This window comes from Sphaerodactylus townsendi, linkage group LG02, assembly GCF_021028975.2.
Source record: "Sphaerodactylus townsendi isolate TG3544 linkage group LG02, MPM_Stown_v2.3, whole genome shotgun sequence".
In the NCBI taxonomy this organism is placed as follows: Eukaryota; Metazoa; Chordata; class Lepidosauria; order Squamata; family Sphaerodactylidae; genus Sphaerodactylus; species Sphaerodactylus townsendi.
Window position 1 is genome coordinate 154726556 of NC_059426.1, and position 12866 is coordinate 154739421.

General features: G+C 45.6%; 1 protein-coding gene across 2 annotated transcripts in view; it reads left to right on the top strand.

Moving 5' to 3' along the window:
- The first annotated feature begins 230 nt into the window (after positions 1 to 230).
- The window catches only part of CCDC197 (coiled-coil domain containing 197), a 32071-nt gene continuing 19435 nt past the window's right edge, over positions 231 to 12866 (top strand). For both annotated transcript variants that reach the window (XM_048483475.1, XM_048483476.1), the window contains exons 1-3: positions 231 to 522; positions 10819 to 10864; positions 12036 to 12212. In XM_048483475.1, coding sequence (XP_048339432.1) covers positions 434 to 522; positions 10819 to 10864; positions 12036 to 12212 — 312 coding nt within the window. In that variant the 5' untranslated portion in view covers positions 231 to 433. The remainder of the gene's footprint in view (positions 523 to 10818; positions 10865 to 12035; positions 12213 to 12866) is intronic.

Here is a 12866-nt window from a genome sequence, read left to right on the forward strand (position 1 = left end):
GCTTGTTGTAGTTTTACAGTTTGTGCATAATTATGCTGCCGCAATAACTCCCAAGAAAACAGAGGCAGGTTTCAATTTGTACCCAAGGCCTTGATCGACACTCTGTGTGCAGGAGTTGCTAAGGGAAACAGAGAAAGCAACCCAATGCAGGAAGGTAACTGTAGCAACCCTGAAAACTCACCTCACACACTGAAGCCCGTGCTTCAAAGTTTGCAACTAGATCTGGGTGTGCTGCTGTTCATGCACATGGCTCTGTCGGGCAGCACTAAAACAACACAGTGAAACAGAGGAAATTTTTTTTGACAAAATAATATTCGCAGACTCCATTTTCTCCATATTTCGGCAGGGGAGATTGTTGCAGATACAGTGCATCTTTGGGGAGAGAAAAAGTTTCTTTCTGTCTTTTTCTTCTTAAAAAAATATAAGTCATCTGATGATGGCAAGAGACAGTGATCCCAAATACATTTTGCAGGTGGAAAACAGGAGGAAAAACGTCTTTGTGACCCAACTAGGAGAGCACAGGTAAGGTGATCGCTACTAATCCTTGTTGTGACTATCTCTGAATGTCGAAAGAATTGGAAAGTGAAGCCTTATCTGCATTTGTGATATGTTTGGGTCAGTGCTGAACTGATGTAACACATAGCAGATTTACATATAGCCAGAAAAAACCTGAGGAATGAAGATACACATGTGAATTACGGTTTTGGAGCATTCTAATTTACTCAGTAAAGATGGATAGGCCTCTGTTATAGAGTACATGCTTTGTATACAAACGTTTCCTGGCGAATGTACGAAACTGCTGTGAATAAATATTGCTGGTTGTGCAGCGCTTTTCTATGCATCTTCACTCAGAAGTTGGTCCCACTGAAGTCAATACGACTTATTCTCAAGCAAAATGTAAATATTCCTAACAGGACGTTTTTGCCCAAACTGGCATCGTCAGATTCATCTCAATTTTTTGCATGAAGCAAGATTCATTGGCAACCCGAAGTTGCATCAGAGTCTCCCAAGAAACCTGAAAAATCCTTAGGTGTTTTGCTCAGATAGGTAAGAGCCTCAGCAAATTTGTTTCTGGCTTTGCTTTTGGTAAAAAATTTAGTAGCAGCTTGAGACCCTGTCTTCAATCCCGAAAGCTTCAAGACAGAGAAAGACCTGCTTTTCATCCAGATGAAAGGTTTGACGAGCTGATGGTGGGGCAACCAGGGTTTTTTTTTAATTTCAGTGGGTATGGGGTGGGCAAGAGATGATGAGGGGAAGGACAAAAGCTTTCAGTTTGATTGGTGGCAGACACTGGCAGACCTGGGAGGCTTGCATTCTGCGATGGGATGAAGCAGCTGCATTTGGATGTGGGTTTCTCCAGCTGCTGAGGGCTAAAGTACACATGACCTTGCGATTCCACACACACCCCTGACATATTATTTAGCCTCAAAAAGTCACTGGTAAGAAGGTGAATGGATTGAGGCCATCACTGTGGGGAAAGGGGTGGGGTTAATTTTTCCTCTCATTGCATTTCCCAAATTGAAACAACACACCTCAGCTCCGGTACTCTGTTTTTCTGGGCTTTGCATTATTTCCTATGCATCTTGTCTGGTGCCTATTGGCAGAAAAGCATTATTTTCCTACATCAGACTGCAATTTGAAATTGCACGTGCCCGGGTGGAGGGTGGGGGGGAGAAATAATGCAGGAATATGAGGATTGAAATGCTCATGGTTGTTGCAAATAAAGTTGACAGTTTTTCATGGCCAGGCTTCTGCCCTTGTAACAGCTGACAAAACTAATACATCCCACACAGCAAGCAACCTTTCCCCAAGCTCTGTGTCAGCAGCAGGAATGGTCTTGGTGATTCTTGGGCCCTGGCAAAGGTCTAGGATGGGGAAATGCTGCTTCCACCCACAGCCCCTCCATGGACAGAACAAGGGGTAACTCTTGCCCCATGCAACATAGGTAGGAGCCGCCACCTCCAGAAGTCAGCCACCCAAGAACCAGACGGGGGAAGGTGGCAGACACATCCTGGGATTTTTTTCTTTTCCCTCCTAGTGGGGGGGGGGGCAGAGTTGCGGGTGGTTGGGGGCCCTCCCACTGAGGGACCTGGTGCAGCTCACACATATAGTCCATTGGGTAAGATTGCCCCTGGCCAGAAGAGGCTGCATCTGTGAATTTCTGTAATGTAGCCAGTATAGCTGCGGAGCCTTTGTTTAAAAAGGGGTAAGGACTTTTGTCTGCCTTGACCTGAGTGGCCCAGGCTAGCCTGATCTCATCAGATATCAGAAGCTAAGCAGAGTCAGCCCTGGTTAGTATTTGGTGGGAGACCACCAAGCAGAGGCGTAGCTCCAAGGGGACTGGGGGCACGACGCATCGGGTGCACACCCCTGTGGGGGGTTTGGTGAGGGCGTTCCGGGGGCGTTCCAGGACAGGGGTGCTCCAGGGGTGCTCCAGGAGTGGAGGACACACCGGTGCACTGGGCACGTTCCCCCCTTTCTACGCCTCTGCCACCAAGGAAGTCCAGTGTCTCTACGCAGAGGAAGAAAGTGGCAGACCACCTCTGAATGCCTCTTATTTTGAAAACCCTACAGAATCGCCATAAGCCGGGTGTGAGTTAATGGACAAAAGGGGAGGCTTTCGTAACCAGGCTAAAATTATTAGTCATAGTGCTGACATGTGAGGAGGGCAGTATAATCAGAGATGTCACTATAATACTAAAGACTGGCACACTGGCTTAGAAGACAAGCATTTTCGCAAGCACAAGGACTTCTGTCTATGATGTGTGATTTCCCCACTTTTCCAACTCTCACAGCATCCTGAAATATCTGTTAGGTCTCCATTCGCGAAGCAACAAACAGGCTCTGGATTGTTGATCAAAAGCCTTTATTGAAAAGGTAATGTAGCACCCAGCTTCCAAGAAGCCAGTTCTGTCAGACCTGGCTTTTGCACCCCTCTATCAGAAACGAACACCCCCACCCCCCGTTTACCCAAAGAATGTGAGAAAGTGTTACAGTGGAGCTTGGAAGGCCCCAAGGTCAGCAACAGGCAGAGATAATGCCACTGGCCATCTGCCCCCGCAGAGCAACAGAAATGCTCCGCTCCCATGGGAGTAGAAGATGTCACAGATAAGCCTCGTTTGGATATCAAGCTTGAGAAGAGTGAGAGTGAGAACAAAGCAGGAATGTTCCATTAACGGAATGGTTACATCTAACAGGCAGGATACATAAATCTTAGAACAATTACATTGGCAAGACCACACTTCAATCATCCAGTTGTAATCACCCTCTGCATTTACATGGCCTTGCCCTAGAATTAGGAATGTACCTCAATCACTAGGTGCCATCCCTGACATTTCGCCCTCCTTAGCACCCCCCCTCCCATATCTGGTCAGTTGGGATATGCTTTATGGAACACCTTTATTAATCTAGGCGCTTGAACATCACTCGCATCTATCCATTTGTTGTAAACAGCTAGGAAATGAGTCTTGGACACCAAATATTGCAATTTCCCCCTATAAACCCGCAAATCCATGATAGTATCCAGTTTGCGATGCATGTCATATCCAATCCACTTGGGAGGGGGCACTGTGCTAATCTTGGATGGCAACGGTCGGCCGGGGGTGCCTTTTTCAGCAAGCTGCAATGGGACACAGGGTGTATACCACATAAGTTTTTGGGTAGTTCCAATTCGACCACTACAGGGTTGACCACTCTTAACACTTTAAATGGCCCAATGAATTTGTGATCAAGGTTCTGACTACCCTTGTAGTTCCCTTAATGTAAATGCCATCCCTGACAATATCTCCCCCAAATCCTGTGCCCATCAGAAAATCCAGAAAGGGACAAGTTCTGTGTGCAAAAATATGCTTGCTATAGCTTTGCCCTATGCTTTTCATTCACCAGCTGTTTTCATCCATTACCCCTTAGCATGAAGAGTGACTCACATAATCAAGTCAGTTTGTCTTCTGCTCAATGTGTTGTTTCCATCATTGTGCAGTTGTTTTCTGAAATCTACCCAAGGGCAATGGTGGCTCAAAAATGAGTTCTGACATCATACAAAGAGCATTCGGTCTTGGATCGAATTAGTTGCTGGCAAGCACCAATGGATCACCCCAGAATGCGTCCAGAGATGATTTCACCTCTGCTGCTTTCCAGTGTACGAGTCAGCCCGCACTGGCGTACAAAACCACTCTCACACTTCGCAGCCTCCTCCTCTGGTTTGACCATCGTGAGAAAGGAGATAAAGTTTTCGTGCTACACAGCTGAGCGGAGCACTGGAATGTCTCCGCGTTGGATTGTACAAATGACAGTTGACATCGCTGAAGGGCTTGCTCATGAGAAAGTGTAGTGCATTGGTTTGCCAGAAGCACAAGAACATGTGGACTGAAACACTAATCCTGCGGCAGATCATATGAGGTCTGTTTACAAATCTGCCGTGCAAAATAGGAAGTATGTAATTCCAGCTGATAGAGTCAGCTGTGAAAGGACTAGGAGAGATTTTAAAAACTATGTGCAGCTGCTGTGTGTGGGTGTCTGCTTAAACAACTATCTACAAGGTATCCATCCGTCTGCCGAACTATGCTTTTGTGTTAAAACTTGACATATCTCTCCTTAAACCTCGGCTATGCCTATTTTCCATATATATCTTGTTTTCTCGTGTTGTGTAATGGATCCTTCTGTGGTTTCCCTGGCTACCCTGCCATTCCAGAGGAAGTGAGCCATGTACCTTAATTCCTTTTCTGCCATGCATTCCTATGGGTGACTGGTTTGGGTCTTTGCCAAGCAGCAAGCCTTCCTCGCCTTTCCAAAATGATTGGATGGTCATTTGTATTTGTAGCTGGTGATGTTGAGTGAAGAAGTCCTATCCCTGCACTGTAGTTATTTATTCATTTATTTTATTATTGAGTTTTATATACTGCCCTACAACCAGAACTGATGGCGCAAACAACAAATACAGAATATTATAAACAACACAGGTGCCATTAACTATAAAAAACTTTAAAAATCCATTAAAATACAGCAGTCAATACAATAAAGTGACGTCCAGCGATAAAACCCTTATTAAAACCCTCCCAAGGAGGGGGGAACGGTGGGTCCCACTGATGTTAAAGAAACCCCAGATGTAAGAATAAAAGGAGGCATTCCAATCAGTGGCTGGACACTCCAAAAGCCCAGCAGAACAGCTCAGTCTTACAGGCCCTGCGGAATTCACCAAGATCCCGCAGGGCCCGGACAACTGGAGGAAAAGTATTCCACCAGGCAGGGGCCAGGGCCATAAAGGCCCTGGCCCAAGTGGAAACCAGCCACATCATTGAGGGGCTGGGAACCACCAGCAGATTGGCCTCTGGCCTCTGTAGAACCTGCATCAGTTTCCCTGCGTGCCCCTCATAGTTTTCAGATTTCACAATACCATGAGAGTGTTTACGTAGAGTGGAAGATTTGGAAAACAGATATTGCTTGCTGTTTTCATTGCCATATATGCAAGTGTGTGTTTGTTAGTTTCAGTTTACTGAGAAACCATGCTGATGTCTCTGATGATGTACCTTGTGTGGTGAGGAGTTTGTCAGACTTTTTCATGTAAGGGGCCGTGGCTGAGAGCATTAGCTTAGCATGCGGAAGGTCACAGGTTCATTCCCCGGCTTCTCCAGTAGCCATCAGGTTGTCCATGACATGAAGGACCTCATCTGGTTCCAGTGTGAGTAGACCAGGGGTCTGCAACCTGCGGCTCTCCAGATGTTCATGGACTACAAATCCCATCAGCCCCTGCCAGCATGGGCTGATGGGAATTGTAGTCCATGAACATCTGGAGAGCCACAGGTTGCAGACCCCTGGCGTAGACAATGCTGGCTGTGATGGACAATGGTTTCATTCATGTATTCAACTTAATGTGTTCAAGTAAAGTGAATCTTTGAGAGATTTTCTCCTGGTATAATGCATGTTCATGTGTACAATAGAGGCGCCATAAAAAAAGCAAAGCCTGTATGAGTAATGAACATGTGTTGAGAACAGGTACTTTAAATTATTATGCACAATTGGGGTTTGTTGTGCGGGGGCGGGGGAAGCTTTTGACAGAACATCTACTTGGCATAGACAAGGTCCCAGGTTCAATCCCAGATAAGGTATTTGTGGTATGATGGTCGTGACTTCAGATCTTGGGGAGCAGAGCTGCCACCAGTCACAGAGCTCCTTGTGTACACACCAGTATACAGACTTACTATGATTTTCTAGCCATGATACCTATCTCTTCAGGTAGATCAATAAGAAGTTCCTGCTAAGAACCTGAGAGCCAGCATGGTGTAATGCAGGGGTCTTCAAACTATGGCCCTCCAAATGTTCATGGACTACAATTCTCATCAGCCCCTGCCAGCATGGCCAAGTGGCAGGGCTGATGGAAATTGTAGTTCATGAACATCTGGGGGGCCATAGTTTGAAGACCCCTGGTGTAATGGTTAAGAGTGATGGACTCTAATCTGGAGAACCAGGGTTGATTTCTCTCTCCTCCCCATGAGCAGCAGACTCTAATCTGATGAATGAGGTTTGCTTCCCTACTCCTTCATATGAAGCCTGCTAGGAGACCAGTTCTCTCAGAACTCCCTCAGCCCCACTTACCTCACAAAGTGTCTGTTATGGGGAGGGAAAGGGAAGGAGTTTGTAAACCGCTTTGAAATTCCTTACAGGAGAAATGCAGGGTACACATCCAAACTCTATGCGCCCACACTCCCTGAATGGGTCTTCTGAATTTAAATGGAGGCTTGTTTAAAATTCAATAAGCAGCAGGCTACAAGCACTTATAAAGCCTGGCTTGTGTTTGATTCATCAGATGAACTGGGATCTAGTCCACGAAAAGTATGCTAGAATAAAAATGTATTTGCTTTTAAGGTGCCACGCCAGCTTGGTTTTACTGCAGCAGATTAACACGGCTCGAAAGTAGCCATAGAGACATTCAGCCAACATTAACGTACATGTGAAAACTTTAGTTTTCTAGCCCTGTCAAGCTACAGTTCAAAATGATCAGCAAAATGGGAGGCAAACAGCCAAGTTATCTCTGCCTCCTCCCGTCCTACTATAAAAACCAGCCTACTGGGAATGTCATCTCGTGTGGGAAAGTAGGGAATTAATGGATAGAGGACACTGTATAAAGTTCTCATCATCTTGTCCGATGTGTCTTGTAAAACTGCAAAATGCTCAAGGTATGATGGTAGGAAGGGGTTGCAGCCCCTTCCTCGTGTAAGAAGGCTAACATGACGAAAGGGAAATATAGCAATGGAGAGAACGTTTTCCTCCCTCTTCTGTAATATTAGAACTTCTTTGTTTATTTAGAAAATGCATATACTTGCTGGAGGCAACTCACAAAATAAAACCAAATACCATTCAATAATTAAAAAACCATCAAACTGAGCCATAAAAACATATTAAGCAGCCTATAATAATATCTGTAAAACAGCCTGTGAGCTGCAAAAGAACCATAAAAACAGCTAAAATAAATTAGATACTTCAGTTCAAAGCCCAAATAAAGAAAAATGTTTGGCCTGGTATTTGGCCTCAAGGGGTAGGGCACAGCAAAATGTCATTACCAAAAAAGCTCAGTCACTGGTCTTCATCACCATCACCATCATCATCACCACCACCATCATCATCATCAATTCGATTTGATATACCGCTCTATCCCCGAAGGGCTCAGAGCGGTGTACAAATTAAACAAAAGACAACAAATAACAGTATACAAACAAATCAAATAACATCGTTAAAATCCAGGTAAAAACAGTAGCAACAATACATCCCATCCTCAAATTGATAGATGGCATCCGGCCCCAACCCCGGGAGGGGGCCGGCAAATTGCCAAGCATAAACAGGTGGCACATGGGCATCAGAGAGGGGCGGAACTCAGCAGCTAGCCTTCCCAAAAGCCCGGTGGAACAGCTCAGTTTTGCAGGCCCTGTGGAACTCGCCAAAGTCCCTCAGGGCCCTAACTGCTGGAGGAAGAGCTTTCCACCAGGCCAGGACCATAAAAATTACTCAAAGAGTAGCAAGATTCAGGTCCAGTAGCACCTTCAGCAACATTTTCAAGATATGAGCTTTCGAGTATCTGCCCAGACCTGCTCGCAGTTTCAGGCATTTGGACCAGATCCATTTTGCGGGGTGAGTGTGTGTGTGTTGGGGATGGGGACACACATACTGTGCCTGCATGCCTGTATTCCCCGGGTCAGGATCCCCCTTAAGGGATCTTGAGGGTCAAGCCCTGCAGTGGCGTGCCAAGTTGGGGGAGGGGGTTGCCCAGCTACACTCCCAGGTGGCAGGGGTACCACATGGAGGCTTGCACCCATGTGGATCCACTGGCTTGCCATTCCAAATTTATCCCCGCTTGCAGGTTGGGGAAGGACTCCATCGGTCAACAAGTGGACTACCCTATGCCTGGATCCGTGCTCTATACCACACCAATGGTCCATCAGTCAAAATCAATAAAGCTTTGGCCTGTTTCGCTCTACCTGGTTTTCAGTTAGGTTTTGTGTCCCCCTCCTCCTCTCTTGGAACCTCCTCCTGCATTTAGGATGGCAAATGTTGGCCATGGGCTCATCTGAGGCTGCTTTGCTGCCACAGGGCAAGGCAACAGGCTAGAGAAAAGGCTGCCCCATCTTTGGTCATGGCAACAAATGGGACCCTTGCCATGGTGGGAGGAAGCCTTCTGAGCAGGGGAGCAGCAGTCTTCCCAGCACGCCACCCAATCGGTGGCAGCCTGGACAGGATTGTCAGCTCCAAGATGGGAAATAGATGGAGATTTTGGGAGTGAAGCCTGAGGAGGGCAAGGTTTGAGATGGGGAGGGACTTCAATGGGGTATAATGCCATAGAGTCCACTTTCCAAGGTGGCCATTTTCTCCAGGTGATATCTGTCACCTGGAGATCAGTTGGAATACCAGGAGATCCCCAGCCACCATCTCTAGACCTGGAACTTTCTAGGGGGTGGGGGGGGGGAGCTAATGTGAATTTGGGAACTACAGTCTTCATTCTGGTCTGCTCCTCCCTTTCTGTAGACCACAGTTCCCTTGGCTGAGTAGCTGGTCTTCTGTAGACCAATACAGGTATCCTTTGAAACTATCCATACTCAAAGAGTAATTGTGGAATTCAGTATTCCTGATGAAGACCTTAAATGTCTTTAAGTGGGGGTTAGTCAAATTAATGGAGAACAGCCATGACTGCTAAATGAACATTACAAACAAAGCCAGGTGACCCCAGCAACGGCATTTTGCTATAAAAAGTCTACAGAAATCAGCAAAAATTATCCTCTTCCTCTTGTCAGCAGAAGTACTAGTCTTCTGCCAGTGGAAGAAGGTTTAGATCTTGAGCGTTTTCTCCTTGTATAGAAAGGGGAAAGTCCTCTGTTTGTACACTGGCATTTCCAAGGATTTTTCTAGTCTATGAATATGGTTGTCAGCCCTGGGTGGGGAAATACCTGGAGATTTTGAGGGGTGAAGCCTGAGGAGAGTAGGGTTTGGGTGGGGAAGAACTTCAGCAGGGTGTAATGTCATAGAGTCAACCTTCTGAAGTGGCCATTTTCTCCAGAGGAACTGACTGCTATGCAGGGACAGAGCAAGGGGGGAAAGCGCCCAGTGCACTGGTCCGTCCTCGGCCTCCGTCCTGCCCCCGAACGCCCTCGACATCCACACCCAGCAGGGGCGCACACTCAGTGCGTTACCCACCCCATTCCCTTGGAGCTACGCCTCTGCCGCTGTCTCCTGGAAATCAGATGTAAGAGTGGGAGATCCCCAGTCACAACCTGGAGATTGGCAACCCTATCTATGAGGGTGCCAACAGCTGAAGCCAAGAGATGCCATAGAAATACCATTGTGATGCTTCTTGCTGCCTGCACTCACTTGGTACTCATGTTGTCAGTCTTAACAGCTTTGGCAGAGGGGTTGACCGTGGGATTCTAAGAATCATGCGGTAATTACATTAGTTACTTTGTTTGGATTCTGATCTGTGTTAGGTAATCTGTGTTAGGCAATCCAGAAGGTTCTGCATCTCCACAGGGACTGCAAGATGGAGATGTTCCATTGGGCCTTTGGTTGAGGCAACTATAGTTTTAGTCTCCCAAATCCACCCTTCCTCTTCCCCTCCTTTTCTTTCTTTCGGTATAATTTTTTGTACTGGGAAGAACAAAAGGGTATTAATGGAATTGGGGCTTTTCCTTTTTTTGTTGGCACTTTGAAAGGTTCAACACACTTTGTTGATGCCATCTGAATATATAATACTTTATTGTTTATGTGGAGTATTGATTTTGTTGTTTTAAAGTTTGTTTTAAATTTTTTAGCTGCTCTGAGCCTGGTCTTAGGCTAATAAAGGGCAGGATATAAAATCTAATAAAATAATAAATAAATATATGCACCTGGTCAAGATGGCTGCTGCCTCCACAGCCAGGCCTCCTCCTGTACTCACTGGTTAGTAAGCTAGAATTTGACAGAATGCAGGAAACTGGTGTTTGTTTCATCTGGAGAACTGGGTTTGATTCCCCACTCCTCCACAGAAGCAGCAGAGTCTTATCTGGTGAACCAGGTTTTGTTTCCCCACTCCTACATTCCTGCTGGGTGACCTTGGGCTAATCAAAGTGCTTTGGGACTCTCTCGGCCCCATGTATCTCACAAGGTGTCTAATGTGGGGAGAGGAAGGGAAAAGAGTTTGTAAGCTCTTTTGAGTCTCCTTACAGGAGAGAAATAGGGGTATAAATCCTAACTACTCCTCCTCCTCCTCCTCCTTCCTCCTCCTCCTCCCCTCCCCCATCCTCCTCCTCCTCCTCCTTCTTCTTCTATGCATGATAATAATTATGTTATTTTATTTTTCAGGGACGAAGAGGATGAAGATGTCCATTGCATCCCTATCATTCATGAGGTTAGCTGCATTTTGTATGCCTTGCATGCAGAGTTAAATTCAGGGGCAGATGACCTAGGTGCTAGAATTGCTGTGGGGGGATTATCGATTGTATCTTTGTCTACTCAGCAACTGAAGCAAATAATATAAAATGTAGGACTGACTTTCCAAGTAGTCACCTGCTGTAACACTGTCTTAGTTCCATTTGTTGATTTTAGTGCATTTTCGTTATTGTTATTGTCAACTTTTTAAAAGATCCAGTAAGGGCAAAGGGAAGATTTTTGTTTTTATCAGCATAAATTTTGGGACAAGTTAATACAGAGAAACTGGTTTTAGTATGCAAATTGACTATGTGAGGCAGTGTTATGTAGTGGTTAGATTGTCAGACTTCAATCTGGGAGTCCCTGGTTCAAATTCCCATTCTGCCTTGAAGCTCACTGGGTAGGTTTGTGCAAGATTTACTTTGTCACCCTTACCTAACCTTGTGAGGACTATTTAATTAATTTTCTATTTCCTCTCCTGCCAAAAAGGGGTTCAGAATGGATAAAATGGAGGAGAACAGAACAATTTATGTCAACCTGAGCTCTTTGGAGCCACCAAATAACTGAACTAGGTTCTGGGTGGGACCAAATAACTAACTGGGGGAGGGGTCTGGGTTGGACCAAATTACTGATTGGGGGGGGGGGTAGGGACTAGAAAGGAACTCTACTTACATGACTCCTTGGGCACCCAAACAAACCGAACTAGAAGAGGTCTGCATTTCATGGGGGGGACCAAATAACACAGACAGAGTCTAGGTTGGGACCCTAGGGAACCGTCTAACCTTGAGTGACTCTGTGGTTTTACTGGCAATTCCTAGAGCAGCATGACATGACTTCCAGGTTTCCCCAGGAAAAGAATAATGGTATTCTTGGCCTAAAGTGGGAAAATTGAATGGCAGATTCCAGGTTTCAATGATGGAGGTGTAGAGTAAGCAGAAACAGTATGGTCCTGCTTTTAGATGTAACTGGGCTAACTGAAAAAAAAAAGCAATGCATTTGAATTTAATTTAATTTACTGCGGTTACTATTTTATCATTCAGACTAACTAGAAACATAAGTGCTTATATGCGCAGCTCCACTTTCCCTGCATGGTGATCCCTGCTTAGCATGGCCTTCAATGGCCTAATATTATAACAGAGTTTACTGTGTAGACCCCAAGCAAGATTCTTCAGCATCGTGGGAGATCACTGCAGAAGACCTTGCGTTTGCGAAAAGCAATTGAACACGACCAAATTACTGCAGAGCTGATTGCTAAGAGGGAGGAATTCAAAAAACGGATGGAAAAGCTGGCAGAACGAAACGCAGAATTTGCATTGAAAGAAGAGGCTGTAAGTATCATGCAACATTTGTGAGAATGGCTATTCTAGGATGGACCTAAGTCCAAGAGAGATGATTTCCTGATGTTTTGATGTGCTTTGTTTTGATTTTAATTCTTAAGACAGCCACAGATAACTGCACACAAGAGCAGAAGAATGATATTGGGGGTGTTTGGCCCTCTTCACAGTTTTCCTGATTTGAATTGCTAATAGCATAGTTATTAGCCCCATTGGGAGTGTCAAGGTGATGTGATTTAAGCCAGGAAAACAATTAAACTCCCCACCACCACCACCACCACCACCACCACCCTGCACACCCTTCAGCATTGCTGTGCCATTCTAGTTCAAGTTTTGATCAGAGTGAGAACGTTAGCAGGTCTGATCATGGATATGCCATATCACATTATGTTTTGGCCATCAGCTCATGACTCTTCCCATACTTCTTTGGCAAAGTGATGCCTATGTTCTGTGTGCCTAGGGTATGATATGTGACCATCTTTTTGGAAAATCTGGTACTCTGATTTGACTCCTAATGAGCTTACCCCTACCCCACAACCACGTCTGGGCCTGTCTTTTCTGCTTTGTGGAATAAGTACATTAAGATTACTCACTTCTCTGTAGGGTTGCCACCTCAAGGTGGGACCTGAAATTCTGCCAGAATTTCAA